This window comes from Meles meles, chromosome 14 (assembly GCF_922984935.1).
Source record: "Meles meles chromosome 14, mMelMel3.1 paternal haplotype, whole genome shotgun sequence".
Taxonomy (NCBI): domain Eukaryota; kingdom Metazoa; phylum Chordata; class Mammalia; order Carnivora; family Mustelidae; genus Meles; species Meles meles.
Genome location: NC_060079.1, coordinates 72,938,283 through 72,965,222, shown reverse-complemented (window position 1 = coordinate 72,965,222; position 26,940 = coordinate 72,938,283). Strand labels below are relative to the sequence as shown.

Below are 26,940 nucleotides of genomic sequence, written 5' to 3'. Positions count from 1 at the left end.
GTAAGAGGGTTCCCCTTTCTCCACATCCTCTCCAACACACGTTGTTTCCTGTCTTGCTAATTTTGGCCATTCTAACTGGTGTCAGGTGGTATCTCAATGTGGTTTTAATTTGAATCTCCCTGATGGCTAGTGATGATGAACATTTTTTCATGTGTCTGATAGCCATTTGTATGTCTTCATTGGAGAAGTGTCTGTTCATATCTTCTGCCCATTTTTTGATATGATTATCTGTTTTGTGTGTGTTGAGTTTGAGAAGTTCTTTATAGATCCTGGATATCAACCTTTTGTCTGTACTGTCATTTGCAAATATCTTCTCCCATTCCGTGGTTGCCTTTTTGTTTTGTTGACTGTTTCCTTTGCTGTGCAGAAACTTTTGATCTTGATGAAGTCCCAAAAGTTCATTTTTGCTTTTGTTTCCTTGGCCTTTGGAGACATATCTTGAAAGAAGTTGCTGTGGCTGATATCGAAGAGGTTACTGCCTATGTTCTCCTCTAGGATTCTGATAGATTCCTGTCTCACGTTGAGGTCTTTTATCCATTTCGAGTTTATCTTTGTGTACGGTGTAAGAGAATGGTCGAGTTTCATTCTTCTACATATCGCTGTCCAGTTTTCCCAGCACCATTTATTGAAGAGACTGTCTTTTTTCCATTGAATATTTTTTCCTGTTTTGTCGAAGATTATTTGACCATAGAGTTGAGGGTCCATATCTGGGCTCTCCACTCTGTTCCACTGGTCTATGTCTGTTTTTATGCCAGTACCATGCTGTCTTGGTGATCACAGCTTTGTAGTAAAACTTGAAATCGGGTAACGTGATGCCGCCAGTTTTGTTTTTGTTTTTCAACATTTCCTTCGCAATTCGGGGTCTCTTCTGATTCCATACAAATTTTAGGATTATTTGCTCCAGCTCTTTGAAAAATACTGGTGGAATTTTGATCGGAATGGCATTAAAAGTATAGATTGCTCTAGGCAGTATACACATTTTAACAATGTTTATTCTTCCAATCCAAGAGCATGGAACAGTCTTCCATCTTTTTGTGTCTTCTTCCATTTCTTTCATGAGTGTTCTGTAGTTCCTCGAGTACAGGTCCTTTACCTCTTTGGTTAGGTTTATTCCCAGGTATCTTATGGTTCTTTGTGCTATAGTAAATGGAATCGATTCTCTAATATCCCTTTCTGTATTTTCATTGTTAGTGTATAAGAAAGCCACTGATTTCTGTACATTGACTTTGTATCCTGCCACGTTACTGAATTGCTGTATGAGTTCTAGTAGTTTGGGGGTGGAGTCTTTGGGGTTTTCCATATAAAGAATCATGTCATCTGCGAAGAGAGAGAGTTTGACTTCTTCCTTGCCAATTTGGATACCTTTTATTTCTCTTTGTTGTCTGATTGCCGTTGCTAGAACTTCTAATACTATGTTGAACAAGAGTGGTGAGAGTGGGCATCCTTGTCGTGTTCCTGATCTCAACGGGAAGGCTGCAGAGCTTTAGGGCATCTTATTTGCATGAGTCCTTTCAAGGACCTGGGAGGAACCCTAGCAGTACATTTATCTGGTCATGGTTCTAGACAACTTTCAATTGTTGAGGACCGCTATCTTTTTCCACATTAACTTCCCTTCTGTCACACTCTGTCATCCCTTCTGGGGTGGCTTTGGAGTGGCTGTAGTCAGTTGTAGGATCTGGCTCTGAGGACTTTGAGCAGGGATACTTCTACCTTGGGTTTCGTGAAATATAAATATATGGGTCCATAACCATTTCTGTACAAGGTTCTGTTGTTCCTCGCCATCTCGGTGTAAGTACCACCTGACCTGGTATAAAGACATGAAGGTTCAGACCCAGAGGTTTGCATTGCAGTGAGAGTGTACCCTCTAGCACCCAGGTCTTGAAGTAAGTGGGTAGTGGAAGAGAAAACACGATCTGAAATCTTATATAAATGATTATATGAAATCCTGTATATGTATATAGTTCATGGACAAGTCTTCTAGACATCAGATGCATAAAATTCTAAGCAGGGGATTTGGTCTTTATTGATGCTTATCTCTCAGGATAACAAAATATAAACAATTATAAATGCCCAATAATTTTTCTTTTATTTATTTATTTTTTAAGATTTTATTTATTTATTTGACTGAGAGAGATCACAAGTAGGCAGAGAGGTAGGCAGAGAGAAGGGGGAAGCAGGCTCCCTTCTGAGCAGAGAGTCCAATGTGGGACTTGATCCCAGGACCCTGAGATCATGACCTGAGCTGAAGGCAGAGGCTTAACCAACACTGAGCTACCCAGGCGCCCAGTTTTTCTTCTCTTTAGACCAGAAATATGAAAACTAGAACTTAACTAAAATCTTTGTGTTTGTAGGGCATGAATTTGTAAATGTCCAAAAACCTTTGTGTGTGTATGAACTTGAATGTTAAATTATCAATTCAAAAACATTAATACTAAGAGAAAATTCAGCCGACCATGCTTGAAGATTGAATTACCTTTCTGTTCTCTATATGGAGAAGGGTATTACAAAAGTGTTGTCATAGGAGGATATAATCAAAAAGTGATACAGTAAAAAACTTAAGTAATTATAGAGGTGTGTCAAATGGTTAATTTATAAAAATGGCATGTTGTTTATGTGTTTCTGTATATTTATTTTCATATTTAATTCCATATTCATTTTTTGGATTTTTAAAGATGCCTCTCCCTGCAATTTTATAACCTTCAGATCCCACAAAAGTTGGAATGGACCCACTTCTGATTGGGATGATGCTGAGATATGACCTGAGCTGAAGGCACAGTTGGGCTTTTTTTTTTTTTTTTTAATGAAAGTAGTGGGTATTATATGGAGAAAAGACAGGAGTCAAATCAAAGAGGCCACCATTTGCATCCAATTAATCACAATTCTTTTGAGTGTAGTTATTGGAGAGAGGTATCAAAATGGTTAGATGCTGGTATTGGTTTTCTATTGGTCTGCTCTCTAGAGTCAACAGAGCCTCCAGCAGGCGGGTGGGGGAGGGCGTTGGCCCTGATTAGCATAGTGCCACTTCTCAGATTTTAATGTACCTGTGAATCACCCAGGATGTGGCTAAAATGCAGCCTGCAGCCTCAGTAGTCTGGGGCCTGGGATTCTACATTTCTAACAAGAGCCCAGGTTCTCCCAAAAGAGGTTCAAGGGCCGCATTCAGGGGCAGTGGGGTAGTAAAGCACTCTGGATCTAGAGCCAGACTTCCTGGTTTCAATGCCCATTTTACTACAGACTTCGGACTTTGGTTGCGTTGTCTAATCTTTCCGGTCCTCAGTTTTCTCATTTGTAAATTGGGGATGCTAATAATAGAATCAGCCATAGAGGGTTGTAAAGATTAAATGAGATGAGTCATGGGAGGAGGTTATCATGATATGAGGGCTCAGAAACTGTTTGATATAACTGTTCTTGTTGCAGATAGAACACTTGGCTTGAATAGGAATAGCCAAGCGCGGCTGCGCCTTCTTGTGCTTGACTGCTGAAATTCCTCATGCATGTGGAAAGAAAGAGCCCGTCCCTACATCATGGATGAAGAAAAACCAATCCAATCACTAAAAACTTACAAACAATGACATAGATTTGCAAATCAACATTACCAACTAAAATAAACATTGAGGCTGGTCAAAAACGTGCTAGGTTGCTGACCAAATCACAGAATATTGTATCTAGAAGTTAGAGACCTTGTAGTCCAACCACCTCAGTCTGCAAACAAAAACAAAACAAAGCAGACCAATGAAAGAGGCCTGGCGGTCATGACTGGTCCCGTTACATTGTGTAGGTAGAATCTCTTTATCTATTTATTGAAAAGGTAACACATACCCTTTTGTTGATACGTTGAGATCTATAGAAACCAATCTTCATTTAGGTCCTATTAGTTGTAGATGGAATTGTGTTCCTCAGGATGATGTATTGACATCCCAGCCCCTAGTACCTGTGAATGTGACCTTTTTGGAAAAAGGGCCTTTGTAAGATATAATTAATATTTGATAATATATTCAAGGTCATGGGGTGGTCCTAATTCCACATGACTGGTAACCTTTTAAGAAGATAGCTTTAGGGGCGCCTGGGTGGCTCAATGGATTAAACCTCTGCCTTCGGCTCAGGTCATGATCTCAGGGTCTTGGGATGGAGTCCTGCATCAGGCAGTCTGCTCAGCGGGGAGCCTGCTTCCTCCTCTCTCTCTCTCTCTCTGCTTACTTGTGATCTCTCTGTCAAATAAATAAATAACATATTTTTAAAAAACCCTAAAAACGAAGAAGATAGCTTTAAGACAGAGTCACAGGGAGAGGGTCACATGATGACAGAGGTCGAGATTGGAGCGATCAGTTGTGGGCCAAGCAATGTCAAGGACTGAGGGCCACCAGAAGCAGATAGGAAGACACACAGAAGGATTCTGTCCAGAGTCTCAGAGGGAGCAGGGTGCTGCGAACACCTCAGTTCCAGACTGCTAGCTTCCAGAACTGTGAGGGAATACATTTCTGTCGTCAGCTGCCCTCTGTGGGCCTTTGTCATGGTAGCTCTAAGAAACTCACACAGAGGGCTTTATCCCTGTTCCCAGCTGCTTCCTTCCTCGTCTGCTACATGGAAAGCTTCTTGAGGGTAGGGATTGGACTTTGCTCTGTTCACATCCCTTGAGCAGCTAGCCGTGCTTAGTCAGGGCTCAAGGAGCATTTGTTGAATTGAAATAATTGTAGGCTTCCACAGAAATAATGCGGCTCATCATTTGAGATGATAAATTCCCTATAATTTGCCTGTCAGCTTTTGACATTAATTGTCATCGAGGAAATCGAAGAGGTGCCTCTTCGTTGCCAAGAGATGTTTGTTTAGAAAGGGGACGTAAATATTTACAGGGAAACACAAGAGCTTATTTTAATATCATTTTAAGAACAGTAACTCCCACTCATCAAGAGTTTGCCACGTGTCAGGCTCTGTTCTGCGGTCAGTGTATCTTCTTTAATTTAATCCTTATAACGTCCTGGTGAGGTAGATCCTATTGTTAGCCCCAGCTTCTTGATGAAAAATCCCAAAGCTTAGTAGCTGTAGAAAGCAGATTGGAGAGTCCGACTTGGGCAGTCTGACTGGAAACTTTGCTCTAGACCATTCGACTGTTGTGAAGTGTGGACACTGGTCTTCCCTTTTCGAAAAAGCTTCAACTTTGTGTTTATGGGTAGTAACGTGCGAAGGCTGCTCTCCCTGTAACTGTGTGCACGTGTGTCTGCGGGTGCTGACCAGGAATTTAATCTGTAGTGTGCTTGTTATTTCTGTGTACCTCCTGTCAGTTCTCTCGGACCTAGCTAGAGCGGAGGAAGCAGGTCTATCCTAAGCTGTTGTGCTACTTGGAACGCACTCTTCTCCCTGTCGGAAACCCCAGGTTTTTATCTGAGTGGCTTTGCAACTCTGTACTGCAGAACCTACTGGAAACTGCAGCCCAGGAGCCGAGAGCCCCTCGCCGTTAGGGCTCTTGGCTCCTGTTTCGCCTGGGTTCTTCTGTGGGGTCACCCTCTGTGTGAAGGAGGCCTTCTCGAGCAAAGGAAGAGTTAGACTTCCCTAACTTGGACCATTTGAGTTACGCATGAAGACTGATAAATAACCTTCTTCCTGTGTTTCTACAAGCCAGAGTCCTGGGAAAACCCTGGTAAAGTTCCTGTCAGAGAAAGGAACACTACCAAAATCTAACATGGCGGGCTCTCTGGACACAGTTGGATTTTAGGGCTTCTGGGACCCGCGTGGGATCTTTATCCAGAAATCCATTCTTTCCGGGGGCTGCTTCAGCATGACTTGATGGCATGTCCTTATTGAGAAAATCACAATGGGTTTCATTATTTTTGATTTCAAGAGAACCATAGAGAAACCTGGTAAAACAACAACAAAACAAAACCCGGTAACACTGGAGAGATGATAAACATAGGACTCCTTCTGGTCCCCTCTGGTCCTAATACAAAGAATTAGGCTCCATCCTAAATCTAGAAGAGGACTTTGCAGCCATAGCTTCAAAATATTTCATGCATCATATTCTTGTGATAGGGAAGAAAACCTGCTTCCATAACCCAGTAAAGGATTCTTATTATAGCTTCACCTTAAACCTGGATGGATGCTTTACTCTGAATTCTTGTCTGAAATTCTGACCTGGATGCCAGAAAGACAACTCATGTCAACCTGCCCGTAGAAGTAAGACAAGCCAGGGTTATCAGGGTTCTGCTGTTGTAAGGCATCTTGGAGGAGTTACGTAATTCTTACGAGTCTTGATATCTTGTCTACTTGATGGGTATAATAGCTCCCTGGTGATGCTAGGGATTATGTCAAGTGTATATGAACCAGATGAAGTCACTCTCTGGCCATATCTTATCATGAAAATGGCTTGATGTGTCTTCACCAAATTCGGAGGGGCTATCTGAAGGGTTGGATTAAAATACCAGCCAAGTAGCACGTACGACATTTACTTTGGGTGGTGGCTAAAGGGACACCTAGAATGGGCAGGCTGTTGTTTTTCAGAACAGCCGCATGAGAGGGAGACAGTGAGGTCACATGCAGTTGGAATGAGCCAGGCCAAAGTTTTTGGCCGAGCTGTAGCTGAGTCACCCCACAGGCAGACCCTGAAAGGTGATGTTGATCCAGAAGGAGGCCAGTGCTCACAGCAGAATCTCTGTACGCCTTGAGTAGGAATCTTTGTAGTAGTTAGAATTTCCTTCTCAGTGATTAGTAATTCTCTTCAATGACACAGGATGGGCTTGTTAAAAACATACAGAGACCGTTTAGCTTAGGACTTGGTGCGTAAGTTAGGTCAATTCCACCGCACGGCCCTTTCTGCTCTCCACCTCCTGACCAAGAGCATGTAAGGAATTCATCATGTTTCTTTTTGTATTAATCGTACTTAGTCATAGTGACTCCGTCATTTCTGTGGAGATAGAACAGTCCAACAGCAAGAACAGCCTAGTATTTCAGATGCACTAGGATGTTTTGGGGAAGAAGCCATCATTCTCTAGCACGCCAGTATTTTATCCCCGCAAACACTGGAACACTGAACTGTATTTTGGTTTGCCTGGATGTCCCTAAAATCTTTTGAAGCATTGTGAAAGAACTTGATTAATAATAAAAGAGTATATTTCTGGGTTTAAATAACCCTTCTCTCTTGGCAGGTAATTGTAGAATAATGATATTTTATATGTAACTATTTTCTATGCTGAAGGGGTGAACCAGTTTTACTCTCTCGGGTTGAAGTTTCACTTTTGATTTTGATGTGGTACCACGAAAATTCAGTCTACTGATTGAAATGACACTTCCTAAAACCAGGTGTGAAAATTTTAAGGACAGTTTGTCTTAGATCTTTCCCTCACGATGACAACTTGTTTCCCCAAATTGATACCTTGAACTCAACTATTAACAGAGAATGTTTTCTTGTCCCGAGTATCCGATATGACAGCAGCTTTTCTTCTGCGTTACAGTAAAAACATTGCTGGTCCACACAGGTGGCCAGATTTCCAAATACCTGCAAAGGTGTGACTCCTGATGGCACAGTTAAAAAATATAAGCGCCTTTACGTTGCATCTGCCTGATCTGGTGAATGTTTCTTTCTTACTCTCCTTGTAAGGGGTATCATAACCACTCAGAAGGCTGAAGCTTTAGATCTTCCCTGGAAAAAAACTTCTTGCCCCCCCACCCCCGTGCCCCCCCTTCCTGTCTGGGCCTGTAGAGGAGGCGACAAGGACCGTTCCAACCCAACAGCTAATGCCACCCTCCTTGAGAAATACCGTGAGGCCCAAAGGGCTGAGGAAAGAGAAAGGCAAGAAGGAGCGCACACCTCGTGGGGGAAGTCTCCTTGCCAAACAGCTGCCCTCAGGCGTCACGCTCAGCTCGTCTCCTTAGCCCACCTGGCCGTGATGTCTGCAGGGAACAGGCGTCCCCATTCTGCCTCTCCGGGCAGCCACAGCTGTAAGCCATGTCCTCCAGTCAGGCTCCTGCCAGAAGCCTGTTCCATAGGTTAGTGGACGCTTTCTTGCCTTCATGAAACGGACATATTGTTCCCATTTGGTTACTAAAGTTCTCTTCATTATCAGACCAAATCCCGAAGAGGAGGGCCAAGTGGCGGGATTTATCTTTATTTCTAATTTCAGAAGAACTTCTAAAATGATCCCTTTAAGTTGCTTTTCTTATTGCTAGAAAGCCAAAACCAAAAAAGCAAAACCCGTCAATCTCCCACTTGAAGACCAGAGCTTGCCTTCGTTTGAAGTCACCAAAGGTTTTCTCCGCGACTGTGAAGACTGTTGCCTTCGGCTAATGACCCATCTGTCTCAACACAGAAAGGAGAAAGACTAGAAATCCTTTTAAATGCTTCTTTTATTTCATTGGTTGTACATTGGGTGAGTGAACTGAATATTCCAACCAAAACATAGAGCTGATACAAATTAGACTCCTGTTTACACTGTAAGGTAATGAATGAGGGAATTCTTTAAGTGTTACAGAAAGATTTAGTAGAAATGTTACCAGTGGTATGGCTGAACGAATCTCTCTGTGAAGTGCTGTTATTTCCTGAAAACAAAGAGTGAAATGTAGTTCCCATCCAAGTGGCGAGTTCGTCTCTTAACTACGGTATTTGTTGAACTGCTATCTTCATGTCTTGGATAGTGGTGATTTTATTTTTGTAATTAAACAAAGCATTTAAGATTTATTCATCATAGTCAGACTTCTGAATATAAACAAACTTTTGGCAAATAATATTTATACAGAAAAATAGTTTTAGATCCTCTCAAATCCCAGAATTATTCTATAAAATTACATTATAAATAAATAAAAAGCAAAATCTGTTGTACATATATTTGTACATCTATGCATTTGCCTTGCCTCCTCCTTATTGTAAATGGCATATTTATGACTCTTTGCATATTATAATCACAATTCTGGAAAATGGATATCATAGTAAAAATACAGTCTTCTATATCTGTTTGGGGATACGGGTGAAGTTTTTGATGCTCCATTATTAAAGGGCTGAAAATATCTGTGTGCTAATAATTTTAAAAATCATGAAACAAAAGAAAGACAACGTGACAACAATTAGTCTACAAAAATATTTCCGTGATTCCTGTAATTCACCTTTTCGTACTGTACTAGGTTCTCAATGAGTTTAAGTGAAATAACAAAGAAAGAGAAAAGATAAAAACAAGTTTGAATGTTTTAGGCAAGTTGTAGCATAACTACATTGTTATAGTTGAGAAAATTACAAATCTCAATAATACATAAAGATGAAGCTACCAAAGAAATACAAGTTAGATACAATACTTTCCCACAAATTAAAACAAATGCCACGATACAAGCACTACGTAAGATCACACTTAGAATGTGATTTTCTTTTGATGGGGTTATCAAATCTACAAGATAAGATGGTCATTAGACGTCGACCGACATGAATTAAAATGGCGGATCTCTTTTTTTTCCTCCAACAAAAAATGATATGGTTGGTGCATCTAGTTTTCAGAACAGGCGGTGATGCCAAAATTTAAAATATTTTACATTCAATCTCAAAAGTCAAAATACTTCAATCGCTAATATGTTCACAAAGAAAATGGATGTTTTAAACAATTACACATAATATTCATTTATAACAGCTGTTTTGTTTTTTAAACAATAATTTAAAAACTATGTAGGTACTGTATACGCTATGTGCAACATATAAAATGTGAAATATGAAATATTTGGTACGATAGTGCTTAAAATAAACTTTAAAACAAACTTTCTGAACAAAATGTAATTGTATCGCTATTACCTTGAAGATCAACCAAGTATTTAAAAAAGTAAACAACATTAAAATAGGTTTCATTCATATATAGTATATATATGTATGTGTATATATAATATGTATGTACTTGTATTAAAGTTTTTTATACTTTTGAGACATAAAATATGCTTTAAGGTGAAAGAATTAAAAGAACTATTTTTTTTCCATGCTGTAGTCAGTTACAACCCTTTAATCCAACTTTTGAAATGCAAAACAGTAATGGATTTTTTAAAAAGTGAAACTATCTACTTTTTGTTTACATAGTAATTTAGATTAAAGTCACAGTCAAATTTTCAGTGACTAAACTCAAACTTACTTAAATTAGAATATTATACAGATCTCCTCACCTACAGCTTCGTTGTTTGACTAGGTTTTTAGTTTAGAAGTTATTCTGTAATAGGCAACCGGAGGGGGAGCTGGAAAAACTAATCCCTTAGATTAGACTGTTGGCATGGGCCTCTCGTTCTTGTCAAGCTGGATGAAGTCTGGCAAAATCTAGGCACTTCTACAAAGTCTCTCTTATAAAACAACTTTAAAAATATACTTGTAAAATAATACCTTCAAGACTTTGTGTGGTGGGGTATGAAGCTCATACCGTGCAAAGTTTCTTTTTCAATCTAGTTAGTGTTACTCTAGAATCACACGATTCGGTGCGGCATCTCCGGGCAAACCAAGCGCCACACTCTGATGTATCCCCCGTGCTTGTGCTTCGATCTCCACTCAAATTTTAGACCTGTGGGACAGGTGTGAATTTTACTTCACTTCTCACCTTTGCTGCAGCATTCGTGGTGTGAAGAAGCGAACCACACTCTTTGATCCGGTGGGCAAATGAAACGACAGTAATTGGCGTCAGAATCGAACCTGCCCTCGGAATAGATTTCTTAACTAATGCTAACTGTTTATTGCTAACTTGGAAAGAGTCTCGACTGAAATGAGTACATTGGTTGGACTTTCCTGCATCAGCTATGGTTATGGAGATAAGACAATATTCCTAGGACAGAAACTATGTTTAGAAACCCTTGAAAAGTAAACTTTATCCTTTATGTCTTTAAACGTCACAGCTGGTCTCAGGTAGTTAACTATCTTAGGCTGGAATATACTAAGCATACCATATTTAATACTCATATATGATATAGCAGCACTAGCTTCTTACAGTTGTGGTCTGTCCGGAAGAACTAATTCTTTATTTAGCATGCAGTTTGTGGCAATTCTATTGAGGAGGAAACAGGATAGTATGTACAGTAACAATGTTTAGTTATTCTCAATGCGGATTCTTGGCATTCCATTCCGTTTCTGCTGATTATTTCAGAATTATCTGTTAAAGAGAAAGACAAGCGCGCTTTAGACATCCTTCTCGGAGGGAAAATAACGAGCATACGTTTTACTCTTTGAAAACAGGAATTTTCTTCCCTTTCTCATTTGGATATATTTTCATCTTTTGAGGCGATCGTAATTTTGAGCAATCCCCACCCTTCGTGCCGAAAAATTTTACACGCAAGCGCTCCTGCCATGTGGCCGCTGTGACGAATGGTGATTTGAATGCACGCTATCGTATTTTCTGTAAAACTCAGACAGCGTATATGTGGGCATCCAGTGTGCCCGGGCCCTGATCTCCTTTTTTTTAGTTCTTGCTTCATGTCTCTTTCTGATACGTTCCCATTATCAACCAATTAGTATTTGCTAAATATTATGATCAGGGAGTCTAATCAGAGAATTAGTTTGTACATGGAAAGTTGTGGGAAAAGGTTAAATGTAAATATTTTTAAATGTATAATAAATTAAGTGTTATTTGTTAACTTGCATATAAAATTCAGAGATGTATTCCCATCAGAAGTAATTTTGTTCCCAAGGTATAATAACCACCAGTTTCAAATTCAGGGAACGTAAGAATGTCCCAAATCAAAGGGAAAAAGGGGCAACATTCTAATAAAGCAGTTAAAACATTCTAAATAAATCCAAAAGCACAGACAAAGCTGAACTATCAAATGCAAATCGTGGTCCCAGGGGCCTGATTTCCAAGTTCATTTCCAACTCCATACCTTTGCAAAAAGACAGGGAGTTTGCCCTGTCTGACCCAGTCCTCTAAATGTCAAGCTTTTAAAAAAGCCAACCTTTTAACACATTCTAACAAAAATATTTACTCTTTGAGCAATGCTTCAAAACCAATCTTTGTGAAATTACTGAAACATTTACTTATTAAACTGTCGAGAACCTATGTTTAGGGAAAGAAATCAGTGGAAATTCTTTACGATCAAGCTAATATTCCTGCATCCTGGGATTCAGTTCCTAGTAAGAGCCTCATTTCTATGTATAAATTCCTAGCCCCTTATGTTAGAATTCACATATATAAATATTTTCTTTCAAACTGCAGGCAGGCAGTTTGCATAATATACTCAGATAATACCAACTCAGATAATTCCTCCCATGAAATAAACAGGAGTATCCATTGATTTATTGGAACCTATGGATTTGCGTGAAATTGATAAAAGTAGAGGAAGAACTCATTTGTGTTAAATATTTATACTAAATGGAAACTTAAAACTTCAAAGTTCCTGGGAATTTAATTAATTGGGAGAAATCACATTCCTTGTCTTGCATCCTGATAAATAAAAATGAGACATAATGATCTGATATGTAAATATTATCATGGTATCTTTGAATAGCTACTGCAAATTGCCAATATCAAATTCTTTGGATGGTTATATTATAGCTTCACTTTTGGGTTTACATGTTTGATTATTAAATAGGAATTATTCTATTTTGTCCCTTAGCTTCAATGCTATCTGTAAGGTTTCTAAATTAAGAACGTGTTGCGGGACACCAAATTGTGTCCTTTGCTCTTTCTTTCCTTTTACTTTAGCAAGACTCCCTCTAAAATATTTACAGCACAAAATCTTGCAATTTCTTAAAATCAATACATAAATAATATATATTTTAGAATATATTCATATCCTTGCTTATGAAGTGACACCAAACTGCCATACAGAATGATATTCTTGGCCACCTGGAAAGAAAAGTATTCCTCAGTGAGCCTAGCAATGGGCTATTATAGAAACGAGTTAGAGCAATGCTTTGGACTCATACTTGACAGAGAGATATGTACAACCACCTGGGTTTAAGTGAACTGTAAATTAATCTTGAAGTTCACTCAGAGCATTAGCTGGACTCACCCAGCCTGCTCTTCCCCCCTGCCCTAGCAGGATTTGATATAGCAGATCCATTACATGGATAAAGACAATATAAATGGCTGCTACATTAGGAAGCCATCCGCTATTACAGCTGCATGGTGTTTAGGCCAGGAAATTGGCTCTACCCTGGTCTCTGTCCTCAGCTAACTTGTGGACTATCCTCTGGGGTATTAAAAAAAAAGAAAAAAAGAACTACTCTCCTGGCAGCTGCAAGCTTCAAGAGGTCCAAGAGATTTGATTTTTGAAGGTAAGAAATTGTGCGTGTTTCATTTTTTGGGTGGTGACATTTTTCTGGAAAATATAACTTGATTAATTTTTTTTTCCCTGAGAACTAGAGCTCGCTGGCACAATCTTAAGTGTTCCCCAGGGGGAGACACAGTCTGGAAATACAGACAGGAGTCTGGTGAGGAGCGGCTACCAAGTGTTTCTAAAGTAACCTGTTGCCCATTTAATTGCTGTTTCTGACATCAGAAACATGACCACATGCAGTGTGGCGTCAGACAGTACGGGCCTGAGGGCCCATGGCGGGGACAGGGCAGTTTTCCATTGGGGGATAGCCCTGGAGGGAAGAGAAGAGCCAAGTGTGTGTGTGTGGGCGGGGAGGGGATGGGTGTGGGGAAAAGGGTATAGAGAAGCCATTTCGAGGGAAAGAGGATTCTTCTGTCTAGTTTTAAGTATGGGTTTCTTTACTCGGATGTTTTTAATTCGCATCAAAGAAACATAATTTAAAATCAGATGAAAAGGTACATCTGTGTGCTTCCCTGTTGCGTCTCCAGTTCTACACCGATATATAAAATATGTCCTATACATAAAAATGTCTTCAATCTCCATTGTGATTTTAATGGCCGGCAGGGTCAAGACCTTCAGAGGGTGTCTGAGTATTTCAATATAGGCAAAAAACGTGCATTCTTAAAAGAGCAGGCTTGGGGCACTTGGGTGGCTCAGTGGCTGAGAGTCTGACTTGATTTCTGCTCAGGTCATGACCTTAGGGCTGTGAGATTGAGCCCTGCATCAGGCTCCTCGCTGGGCGTGGAGCCTGCTTAAGATTCTCTCTCTCCCTCCGCCCCACCCAACCTGAGCTCTTTTTATATGTGGCCCTGAAATGTGGGCTATGAATCCGATCTGACAAGTCCTAATCCTGAGCCTGACCATTTTAAAGAACAGTTAATTAAATCGCATTCACCAAAGTGACCTTGACAGACCGGCTGTCAGTGGCATCCCTCCTTCCCTGCGCTCGCCAAAACTGAGACCAAAGTTCCTTCCTCAACCCCCAGGCCCTGCAGCCTATGTTTTCTTGGAAGGGGCAATGGGAAATTCTCCTGGGGTCTACCAGAGCTATAAGTCAAAGAGATGGCTACCACATTGGGTCCCCCGGAAATCCCCTCTCTGTTGTTTTGTTTTTATTTGAATAGATGCCCCTTTGATTTCCAGGGGCCTCTGAGTGGAACCCTGGGAGCTAGGTCAGTATCGCCAGTCGTATTTTTGTAGACACAGAAAAGGCAACACAAATGGCTTTCACTGGTTTGCACGATGTACAAAGTGGTTGTGCAAGCCAATATGAGTTCGAGATGTTAACTCCCTCCACCTGCTGGCATGGGAGTCTCCTCCAGGGTATAGCGACAGTCTGCATTAACCAGGGGAAACAGAGGTTCCAAAGGCCAAGTCTATACCTCTCATGGTGCCAGTGGTGATCAGTGCTCCGAAGAACCATTGTGGGAGCCTGGGAACCAGGGAAAGGGGAAGCCATGGGGTGCGGTCTAGAGCACTGTGGGGGAGAAAGCAGCGACTGTCTGGAGGAACCAAATGGGCAGAAATTGCTCAGGGACCGTGGGGCTGCTGGGCCCTCCCCAGGAAGTCACTCCCTGGATGGCCAAGCACATCCTACCCCAGGCTTCCTCCAGACTGAGGCCACACACACAACTGCTCACGGCGGCAAAAACCCCACCTCAGTCCCAGGTCTGCTGTTTCAGCTTCTAAGGACCACGACACCATATAGGACAGGACAGAAATCAAATATATTGAACAGGGTGTACTTCTGTCCATCTTTCTGATAGGCTCACCACTTAAATTCAAGTATCTTCCCCTATAAGGAGAACCATGACGAAGCAGGGGGATAAATTACTAAAATAAGATTTTAGTCAATCTTGTGTGGTAAATCAAATTTCTGAACTTTTGAAAGGATTACTTTTAATTCCCTTTTCCACTAAAAGGAGAACACACAAAAAATGGGACTAGTTGATGCCCACGAAATTGGCAATTCTATTTTTAGAACAAAGATACACTCGATCTCAAAGCATGACTGCCTGCGTGAATCTTTGGTGGACCCTCTGGTTGGAACAAGCGCGTCTGTGGAGCAAAAATATCAGTTGGCTGCAGTGGGGTCGACTTATTAATTAGCATTTCCTTCAGGTGGTTGGATTTTTTAGAATATAACAATTCTGCTTCATCCACATTCTTAATTTGTTCCCATATGAACCCACTATACAAGTAGACTAATATTTATTTACTGAAGAGAGAATGTGAGTGGCCCCAAAGAACATCCAGTGGGTTGTTTTCCCATGAAATGTGTGATGGTCAGTCATTTACTAATCTCTGTGTCCTTGGTGAAGCATCTACCACTGTCTCGTGGTGCCTGGCAGTCAAGTTCATTAAAAAAAAAGACTGGGTCCTGGTACAGTAAACCAGCTGATGGGGGCAGGGCCCCAGCAGGCAGAGCACATGAGTGAGTGGGTCAGGTAGGGAGTGTGGCAGCCAGAAGGCCCTGTGGCTACAAGGAACGGAGGAGAAGCTAACCAGCTCCAGCCAAATGCTATGTGCAGAAACCCGGACTCTACATGGCTTGACCCAATCTTCATTTCCCAAAAGAAGCTGGAAATTCAGCAACTAATTCACATTACAGAAAATAACTGTGGTTCATGTATCTCTTTAGGCTGTGTCCTCTTTGAGCATTACTTATTGGAAGGAGCTATCCACTAAGCCTTGATTGCTGGCTTCCTGAGCCAGGCAGACGCCAGGGCTGGAGGCAATACCAGGGGAGCCAGCAGTCATCGCTGCGGGGTGGGATTGGAGGAGGAGGTCTAATGGGGAGTTAATCCTGCAACTTGCAGACATTTGGCTTTGACCCAAAGAACAGGGTACTTGACCAATAGGCACCATCTAAGAAAAAACTACTGTCCCCCCCTTTACTGATTCACCAGATACAAAATATCCACATTGCCTTGTCTCTTCCAAGATGATGCTAAATTTTGGCTGAGCCATCCATATGCTCTGACCCTTGGTGGGCACTTGAAAAAGAGCTGACCAGTGTGAGAAATGCACTTGGTTCAAACACTGAACTTGGGTGTGTCGACAATCAACTCAACTGCTGAACTGACTAGGCCTCGTGTCAGAGCGGGCCAAAGAGGACACGTCAACACAGCGTTTCTCCCAGGCTTCAGAGGCACCAAGTATTCTGCTCTCTGAGTTTTCTACCTTGTGAGGGATGTCCAGGAACTGAACATATGAACAATTATGGAAATTGTGAGCTTCCAGACGACTTCTAGAAATACTCACGCTTTTTATATAAATGTGTTCATTACCACCAAGTTTCAGGGACGTCAGACGAGCTGTCTTTTAAAATGTTAGCTCAACATTAAAGGCAGTAGGAAGGCTTACTGCGTGGCTTAATTGAGAGGAAAATCATTTCAGTGGGAAGACCCAACCGTTCCTATGGATCCAAACCACAGAACAATTCGAAGGCAGGAATAAGGTTTTACTCAGACCCTCCTGTGGACAGCCGTCCAGTAGTGTGTTTGAGTGCAGCTGAAGATGTGGATAAAGCATGTCTTATAAGATATTTGTGTGGTTTTGCCGAAGTCTGAAGGCATCTCAATGGATCGGAATAGCACTCACAAGGGATCTCAAGTGGACATTTCCAAGCATGGCAGCTTCATTAATGGGGTCCATGGCAAAACTGGTTTTGTAAGAACAAGGCAGTGTTTCATTTGTCTGTATATCCCTAATGTTGGGGATAGGGCAGGGCACGCAGGAGGCACTTACTAACTGCTGGGTGCACGGAGGGCTGCATCAGTATTTACTGAGGACACAGTACCACGATGCTGGCATCGGCAGAAGGCCAACGAACACTCACAAGCAAGACATAGCAATGGCGGCAGAAGAACCTTCTGGACAATATCGATCTCTGTAGTCTTTCAGGGTGTTTACGGATTCGGGAATATCCAACGAGAACAAACAGGTCTCTCCTTTCTCTACTCCTTGTTATAGACAGATAAGAGGAAAAATCTTCCAGGCTGGAGGAAGAATCCCTCACAAAGACAGAAACACGGCCGAGAAACAAAAACGCCACCTGACGAAAACGTCTGGACTTGGTTGATCCCTTAGAAGTCTTCTTCTGGGGTTACAAGGCTCTGTTTCTTCAGAAAGTAATTTCTAGAAGGATGTTTCACTATCTCCTTAAACAGAACTAATTATTAATTTTAAAACTGAAAACTGAATGGAATTTCCTAAAACTGTGGCCAACCTAAGGTGGCTTGTTACTCACCATCCTAATAGCTCGCTCGTTCTTTCTTTCCTTTCTGTCTTTCTTTCTCTCTTCCTTCCTTCCTTTCCTTTTCTTTTTTTTTAAACAGTTTTTTTTCCTTTTTATTCTGTCATACATGTTTTTCTTCACTACGATCTACCGGCATCCCCCCCACCACCACCCAATCTCTCCACTGCTTAATATTCCCTCCGTCTTTCCCCAGTACTCCACACATCTTCCCCATGGCAGTCGCTACTGTCTGAAATTCCCTGATTTTGTCTGAGAGGCCAGACTTGTGACATATTCTGGTTGAGGCAAACTGTACACAGGTGGAGAGACATTTGTATGTTTTGAGCTGCAAAATAATTCTGTACTTCATCACAATATGGATTACCGAAGTCAAAAGTGAATTACTTTGATTTCGGTGAATGCAGCATGATCAGAACATTCTAATGATACGTGTTAATAAATGAACACTTTTAAGCATTTTGGTCCATTTCAAGATGATGTGTAAACTTGAACTGCATAAACAATTCAAAGGTAATGAGCGGTATATAAAAAGATGTTTTGGAAAATAGTCCTATTCATTATCTGGGGGGAATATTGTTCTGAGAGAAGGCAGCATCTCAGGCCATATTTGACTTGTTTTCAGAATGGGGTTTTACGAATATAGGCAGGGCACATTTTGGGCTTGTGGGAGAAAATTCTCACACATGGCAATGGGTTTCACTCTTGAGAGGGGAACCCTGAGGCTGGCTGGAATGCCCGCAGTATTCAGCAGAACTGAACGGGCAGTATATTCAGGATTACTGTTTTCTCCTGTCATTAACGGCAAGTTTACGTTCAGAGTTCTAATTCCTTTGTTTTCAGTGACGTCATTTTGTTGAGGACTCACTTCTAGTATTTTCCATCCTATAATGGTTGAACAGAAAGATTTTTTGGATCTACTTCCCAGTATATGAAAAACTGTAAGTTAAAAACATTAACGACTGAGTTTCTGTACAAAAGGCAAAAACGCTGGCCTCACTGAAAACTACTGACCAGGGTCTACACTGACAATTTATATTATCAGGACAAACATAGAAATTCTTGATTTGATATTCTTCACATGAGCCATGTCACATGTGGAAAAATCTAGGCTCTTGTAAGTACGGGGGAAGGTTCTGATCATGATCTCTTTTTCTACCCCACACCCAGCCTTGACCAGTCCAATTCCCGGGAGGGAATTCTAAGGAATAGTTCTGACGCTTTTACAGTGACAGGAATCTAGTCTAAAAATCCCTATGCCATCCAAGGGTGACTCTTTCTCCTGCAGGGTATAAAGGAGGAAGAAGGAAAGGCATAGGAGAGACTTTTCATTCCCTGGGCTTCTCCCAGTGCTGCAGAAGTATTTAAAACAAAAACACATTCAGGAGTGTTGTGTGCTTGTTCAGGGAGAGGGGAGATATGGGACCATGTTTGCTCCGCAAGGGCCAGAGGAGATCAAAACAACAGGAAGACGAAACCAAATCCTAGTCTGGAAGGGCCCCATGACAACCAGGAAAAAAGGAGGCAGATCAAGCTGTGGCATCCACGGGCAGTGGGCAGGTGGGTGGATGAAAGCACCTGGAGGTCGGGCAGGGACAAGTTCCAGATTTTCTCTTGCTATTCCTGCCCAACATTCCTGACTGCACACCGCATATCTCATCCCTACTCCACCAACCTACACCAGCCAACATCCCAGCCACGGAATGCACCAGAGGTGATGGTTCCTTGGCTCCAGCAGGTGGAGGTTTCCGTCACACAACTGTCTGGGGCTTTGAGTTAGGCACGTGCTTTTGGCACCTGTCTTGAATCTCAAAGATAGAGAAACATCCACGCATGTGGTATCTGGCCTGTTCTATGCTGTTAATACAGTGTTATCCTTGAGCAATGTCATGCATTAAGGAAACCCTGATAGATCACCCTGGAGACCTTGCCATCAAGTTCATCACTGTCTCTATGGGAGAATTATTAGCATTTTAAACCAAATGACAGAGGGAACTCTGAACAAACATTTTTGAAATTGGGGACTGTCTGCATATTAAAGGAGGCCAAATTTCTCTACTATATCAAGAAACAACAGATAATATTTGGGCCACACTATTTAAGAAAATACTCTTAAACATTATAAGAAAAATTATAAAATATTTCTTTAAAAATACCGCATTTAGAATATGTTCCCTGAGATGTGTGGCATGGGAGGCTAGCTGGGATTAAGCAGACTGCCCACATCAGAAGCTATTTCCCTGAAGGTGACCTCTGGGCATGAAGGTGGATTCTAAGAAAACATTTTTTATACCTTTACAAAACAGTTCATGCAGCAACGGAAAAAAAAACTTCAAGAACAGTCATTTATACCTGTTCTTTTCAATATGGGATTTTTACTCCAAGTAATAAATGGAAGATTTGGGCCCAGAAAAATCCCAGAAACAAGATCCTGTTGGATTCAACCTCAAGTCCTCAATCCTGCTCAATACTCCGCTCTTGTATCCACCACCATTACGTCAGACTTAGAATCCCGAGCACGTTTCGGCTGTAGTACTCATCTTAACAGTGGGGCAGAATGTATCATTTATCCTGTTGACAACTGGCTCTTAGGACACCAAAGGCAGGGAAGTGAGCAAATGGGAAGATTCGGTAAAAGGCGCGGTAGGTTAGTGTGAGGTGCACACGTGAAGCGCATCTCTGTGTCGTCATCATCTTGTACGTTTCGAGAACGGGTGGGATGACACTGCCATCTAATAAAATTTTCAGCAAAATTAGTGGGTTTTTTTCCTACTTTAGTCCTTTTCCTGTATGAGTATGTGTGTCACAGAGACACACACACAGAGAGAACGAGGTTGGTTAACAAGACCAGTTGTGTGTAAAATCACAGTGCAAAGGTAAAATCAGAGTCCTGGAGTGGAATTTCAAGAGGCTTGTCTGTGCCACCAACACAGACATGACATGTCTGTCATGTCACACACATGTCACACACATGACCCTCTGAGCCTTAGTTTCTCACTTTGCCTGGACAGCACCGGCATCTGGGGAGCTACACAAGGGGACCGTCTGTCTTCCCTAACAACTCCGAGGAAAAGCCCAAATATGGTATAATAGATGGCAAAATGGACACCAAAAAGAAAAAAATATAAAGAAAGCTCCTACATTCTCTTTTCTTTATTGCTGTCCTCTGTCAAAACTCAGTGGGTAAGACCTTCCTTTGGGTATTTCTATTTTTCGAGATGACCCTTATTAGGTGATAATCACTTCCACTGGAATTACTCACGTGTCGGAATGGGGCCTGTCCCTCTTATCAGGTTAAGCTCAGGGGAACAGGGACTATTTTGTTTGATTCTGTATTCCCAGAATCCTGAATTTTAATGACACACAGTAGGTGATTAATAAATGTCTGTTGAGAAAAAGTATGAAGGTGCGCTGCCGCTGAGCCGACAATGGGCTTTTGTTACGGCCTGGCATCTCAGGAGAGCCCCAGCTTCCAACAAGGATGGCTCACTGAGGAAGGGCTTGTATTTGCCTTCAGTGACCTGCTTTATGAAAACTCTTTTTTTTTTTTTAAAGATTTTATTTATTTATTTGACAGAGAGAGACCACAAGTAGATAGAGAGGCAGGCAGAGAGAGAGAGGGAAGCAGGCTCCCTGCTGAGCAGAGAGCCTGATGCGGGACTCGATCCCAGGACCCCGAGATCATGACCTGAGCCGAAGGGAGCGGCTTAACCCACTGAGCTACCCAGGCGCCCCCTTTATGAAAACTCTTAAAGGAAAACACAGCAACGAGAGTATTTTCAATGTAATAAAAAAAGAACTCTGTGCTATGGATTTCCCAGAAGCACCATCAGACATCTTCTTTCCAACCCTACTCACTGCTTCTTTGGAGAAATGTCTGTTCAGATCCTTTGTCCAATTTGAAAAATTGTGGTAAAACAGGCATAGCTTACTATTTGCCCTTTTAACCATTTCTAAATGGTTAATTTCAGTGGCCCAGGGACACTCGCCAGTGAGCAACCATCCCTGTCCATCTCTGGAACTCTTCAGCATTCTAAAATAGCACTCCATCCCCAGTAAACAGTAACTCCCTATTTCCCCTTCATCCCAATGCTTATTCCTTCTTCCCTCTCTCCTTCCCATGTTTGGCTTCAAAGCAAGATCGCTGGCTCTCTGTGTCACACCAGAGTCACGAGCAACTTCCCAGGCTCACTTTCTAAGTCAGTTCCCTGCCTTGCTTACCACCGAACCACCTCCCGGGGGCTCCTTTCATTTGCCTCCTCCAGGCCGCCCCAAACAACCACTCCCAAGTAGTGACGTTCAATGAACCTGAGACTGGTATGAAGGTACAGTTCTGTGGAGACCTTGGAGACAAACAAGGTCTCTCTTTCTAAATTAACATTGTTTGAAAAACTGCTGGTTGAGAGGACTCCTCCTGGCAGACTCTTTCCAGACAGAAGTTATTTGCCAGTTTGCCATCCTGGGAAGGGGGAAAGGGTGCCCCTGTCCATCTGCTGTCTAGCTCTTGTTTACTGGACTCAAATCTGAATTCCCTAGTGGCTTCATCAAGCAACAGTATTTTCAGACTATTTATGATACTGAACATGACTTCAAAAAGGCTTGCTTCTATGAGAACTTCCTTCTCAAATGGTTACAACTTTAAAAACTAAGAGTGAAACTCAAGAGACAGAAGTTTTTAAGGGAACCACATAAAGAGGTTCATCCTGAGCCTATACTGACCACAAGCTCCAACATCATTCAAATACGGTGGAGACAGAGGAGAAGAGGATTTGGAGGTGGGCAAACCTGAATTCTAAAGCTGTCCAGTCACTTCCCACCTGCTTGAATCTTCAATTGTCCTTTAAGATTTGCTCTCCTCGGGGCGCCTGGGTGGCTCAGTCAGTTAAAGCCTCTGCCTTCGTCTCACGTCATGAACCCAGGGTACTGGGATCGAGCCCTACATCTGGCTCTCTGCTCAGCAGGGAGCCTGCCTCCCCCTCTCTCTGTGTCTGCCTTTCTGCCTGCTTGTGATCTCTGTCTGTCAAATAAATAAAATGTTAAAAAAAAAAAAGAAGATTTGCTCTCCTCTGGAAAATGGATAAAACCCTTCACAGAGTTTTGTTGAAAAGTAAATGAAATAATGTAGAGCAGGTGTCTGATGCTTAATAGTGGTTACTGGTAAGTGTTGGTTCCCTTCCCTTAAAAGAGAAGGGGATTTACAATTGTACCCAAAACTATAAGATACCTAGGAATAAACCTAACCAAAGAGACTAAGAATCTATACACAGAAAATTATAAAGTACTCATGAAAGAAATTGAGGAAGACACAAAAAAATGGAAAAATGTTCCATGCTCCTGGATTGGAAGAATAAATATTGTGAAAATGTCTATGCTACCTAAAGCAATCTACACATTTAATGCAATCCCTATCAAAATACCATCCATTTTTTTCAAAGAAATGGAACAAATAATCCTAAAATTTATATGGAACCAGAAAAGACCTCGAATAGCCAAAGGAATATTGAAGAACAAAGCCAAAGTTGGTGGCATCACAATTCCGGACTTCAAGCTCTATTACAAAGCTGTCATCATCAAGACAGCATGGTACTGGCACAAAAACAGACACATAGATCAGTGGAACAGAATAGAGAGCCCAGAAATCGACTCTCAACTCTATGGTCAACTAATCTTCGACAAAGCAGGAAAGAATGTCCAATGGAAAAAAGACAGCCTCTTCAATAAATGGTGCTGGGAAAATTGGATGGCCACATGCAGAAAAATGAAACTGGACCACTTCCTTACACCACACACAAAAATAGACTCCAAATGGATGAAGGACCTCAATGTGAGAAAGGAATCCATCAAAATCCTTGAGGAGAATGCAGGCAGCAACCTCTTCGACCTCAGCCGTAGCAACATCTTCCTAGGAACAACGGCAAAGGCAAGGGAAGCAAGGGCAAAAATGAACTGTTGGGATTTCATCAAGATCAAAAGCTTTTGCACAGCAAAGGAAACAGTTAACAAAACCAAAAGACAACTGACAGAATGGGAGAAGATATTTGCAAACGACATATCAGATAAAGGGCTAGTATCCAAAATCTATAAGGAACTTAGCAAACTCAACACCCAAAGAACAAACAATCCAATCAAGAAATGGGCAGAGGACATGAACAGACATTTCTGCAAAGAAGACATCCAGATGGCCAACAGACACATGAAAAAGTGCTCCACGTCACTCGCCATCAGGGAAATACAAATCAAAACCACAATGAGATATCACCTCACACCAGTCAGAATGGCTAAAATGAACAAGTCAGGAAATGACAGATGCTGGAGAGGATGTGGAGAAAGGGGAACCCTCCTCCACTGTTGGTGGGAATGCAAGCTGGTGCAACCACTCTGGAAAACAGCATGGAGGTTCCTCAAAATGTTGAAAATAGAACTACCCTATGACCCAGCAATTGCACTACTGGGTATTTACCCTAAAGATACAAACATAGTGATCCGAAGGGGCACGTGTACCCGAATGTTTATAGCAGCAATGTCTACAATAGCCAGACTATGGAAAGAACCTAGATGTCCATCAACAGATGAATGGATAAAGAAGATGTGGTATATATACACAATGGAATACTATGCAGCCATCAAAAGAAATGAAATCTTGCCATTTGCGACGACGTGGATGGAACTAGAGCGCATCATGCTTAGTGAAATAAGTCAATCGGAGAAAGACAACTATCATATGATCTCCCTGATATGAGGACATGGAGAAGCAACATGGGGGGGTAGGAGATAGGAGAAGAATAAATGAAACAAGATGGGATTGGGAGGGAGACAAACCATAAATGACTCTTAATCTCACAAAACAAACTGGGGGTTGCTGCGGGGAGGTGGGATTGGGGGAGGGGGAGCGGGCTATGGACACTGGGGAGGGGAAGCGAACCATAAGAGACTATGGACTCTGAAAAACAACCTGAGGGTTTTGAAGGGTCAGGGGTGGGAGGTTGGGGCAACCTGAGGGTTTTGAAGGGTCAGGGGTGGGAGGTTGGGGGAACAGGTGGTGGGTAATGGGGAGGGCACGTTTTGCATGGAGCACTGGGTGTTGTGCAAAAAGAATGAATACTGTTACGCTGAAAAAATAAATAAAATGAGAAAAAAAAAAAAAGAGAAGGGGATAAGTAAGATTTGGCTTCAGTGTATGGCACTCCATCTATGTTGGTAATAAATCCAATTTTGATGCAATTCAGATATTAAAAATGTCAAATACACTTACTTTCGTTTCCATATTTGCATATCCTGACCTGTCACTGACAACTAACTATAGGCCGAATTTCTCTATTCATGAAAAAGTCTTGACTGTCGCTCATGCTAATAATTTTTCAAACCCAAATCTTTTATTACGAAAGCATCAACTGCCATCAGCGTCTGATGATCAGTGCTGTAGAAAGCGAACATCACATGAGAGGCAGGATTTCCCACGCTTTAAACTTGAACATCAAGCCCCATTGGGTGTGCTGCCATCGGTAAAGGATTCGGCACCTCTTATTCTTAGCACTCTCCTCTCTACGGTGGGAACCAAACACGGTCCCTAACTCATGAGTTGAGAGGGTTAGATCGTGTGTCTAGTGAGTACCTGGCGGTAGGAAGCACACAAGATGGCTGCTTTATTTGGTAGTATTTCATCTATTTTAGATTCCCAGGCTACGCCACAAAACATGAATATTTTGGCAAGGTATACACAGCATTCGCTAAATACTTGTAGATCACTGTGCTTAGAGTAAACCATGATTTATGGACACTTGTGCATACCAGTCTTGTCTAACACATGTCCACACCTCTATCTTCAAGACCTTCACCTCTCCTTTCCTGGATCCCACATACACCACAGACAGAACCAAGAGACTTATGTTATGAGCTTATGTTAAAAAACAAAAAAAAAAAACAAAAAATGAAACCCTTAAAAACCCTTTTCTGTGGGGCGTCTGGGTGGCTCAATGGGTTAAGCCTCTGCCTTCGGCTCAGGTCATGATCTCAAGGTCCTGGGATGGAGCCCCGCATCGGGCTCTCTGCTCAGCGAGGAGCCTGCTCCCCCTTCTCTCTCTCTCTGCCTGCCTTTTTCCCTACTTGTGATCTCTCTCAGTCAAATAAATAAATAAAATCTTTAAAAAAGAAAACCCTTTTCTGTGACAAAGAAATACAATGGGCTTTTCTTTTCAATCTTGACGCACTCCTTAGATTTCGCTTTTTTAACGTCTTATTCAAGATCATTCTTCATGTTGTTGGGGTCAGAGAAGAGCAAAGAAAATGTGAACAATAGGAATCCATCCACACAATCCCTTTTCTCCTGAATTCTCATCACTAGAGTGGTTCTCTGGCCCTTTCAAATATTTTGGTGTAACAATGACAAATATTGAAAGAATGGTGTAAGAACTACAAAATTATTACTGAAGAAAACATTCGGAGAAAAGAAGAAATCAAGTTTAACATCCCTGGCTTTCTCTTTGAGTCCTCAAAAACCTTCCTAAAGTCGACAGGGCAGATGCAAAGCTATTGACTATTCAAAACAAATGTGTAGTCAACACACCCAAGCTGCACTGTGGTTTGAGCGAGGACAGGGTGTGGTGTTAGAAGAGTTTTTAACCCTTACATAATGTTGAGGAGTCACTTAACCATTCCAGGTCCTTCTCATTGTGCAATGGAAGGTTAAGGAGCTTGGGATGTTCTGCCACTGGATCCATGATCTTGGCCAAGCTCCTTGGCTTCTTGAAACTGCCATTTCCTCCTCGGCATACTGGGGATAAGAACAGTCCCTTCCAGGGCCATTTTGGGTTTTAATAATTCTGTGAAAGGCTTATTAGCACCATGTCATGTCTCTATAAAGAAGAGCTGTTGACAAGTCTGGGTGTTGTCTATGGGCTCTCTACTTTATGGACCATTGGATGACCATTTAAAGCATTCTCGGGAAGGCAGTGTGGTGAAAGGAAAAGTAGTCCTCTAGAAAGGACACAGATAATTGGGTTCTAGTCCTGGTTCTCTTAATATGTGTGTGACTTTAGATAAGCTGCCCTGCTGACGTGGGTCCCTCTTCCAATTTGTAACTTGCACCATAGCTCTCTTTTGTATGTTACTGCAGAGGTTGGCAGGATTGTGGTGAATTTGCCCCTATGAGTTACTCCTTCCAGGACTAGGAGTCTTCAATGCCAGTCTTGGGTCAGACCTGCCTTGCCTGATACAGCCGTGACTCTGGGAAAAATGGGGGACATTTATAATGAGCAGCTTAACAATGTTGCTCCCTGAAGTGCATTGTGGCACAGAGTGACGAGTGTCTGTATTTGATTATGGGAAGCTCATCGATATGAGCTCTGAGGATCTCTGGAAACTCCCAAGTGAAGGGCAGGATGATAAGAAGAATATAACTTAATCACTGAGAGTCAAACAGACCAAAAGTGCCAGCATAT

The 26,940-nt window shown here is 41.8% G+C and overlaps 1 protein-coding gene across 6 annotated transcripts in view; it reads right to left on the bottom strand.

Moving 5' to 3' along the window:
• Positions 1-8,316: 8,316 nt before the first annotated feature.
• MBNL2 (muscleblind like splicing regulator 2) overlaps positions 8,317-26,940 on the bottom strand; it is a 160,586-nt gene continuing 141,962 nt past the window's right edge. For all 6 annotated transcript variants that reach the window (XM_045978428.1, XM_045978430.1, XM_045978429.1 and 3 more), the window contains one exon: positions 8,317-11,084. In XM_045978428.1, the coding sequence (XP_045834384.1) occupies positions 11,070-11,084 (15 nt within the window). In that variant the 3' untranslated portion in view covers positions 8,317-11,069. The remainder of the gene's footprint in view (positions 11,085-26,940) is intronic.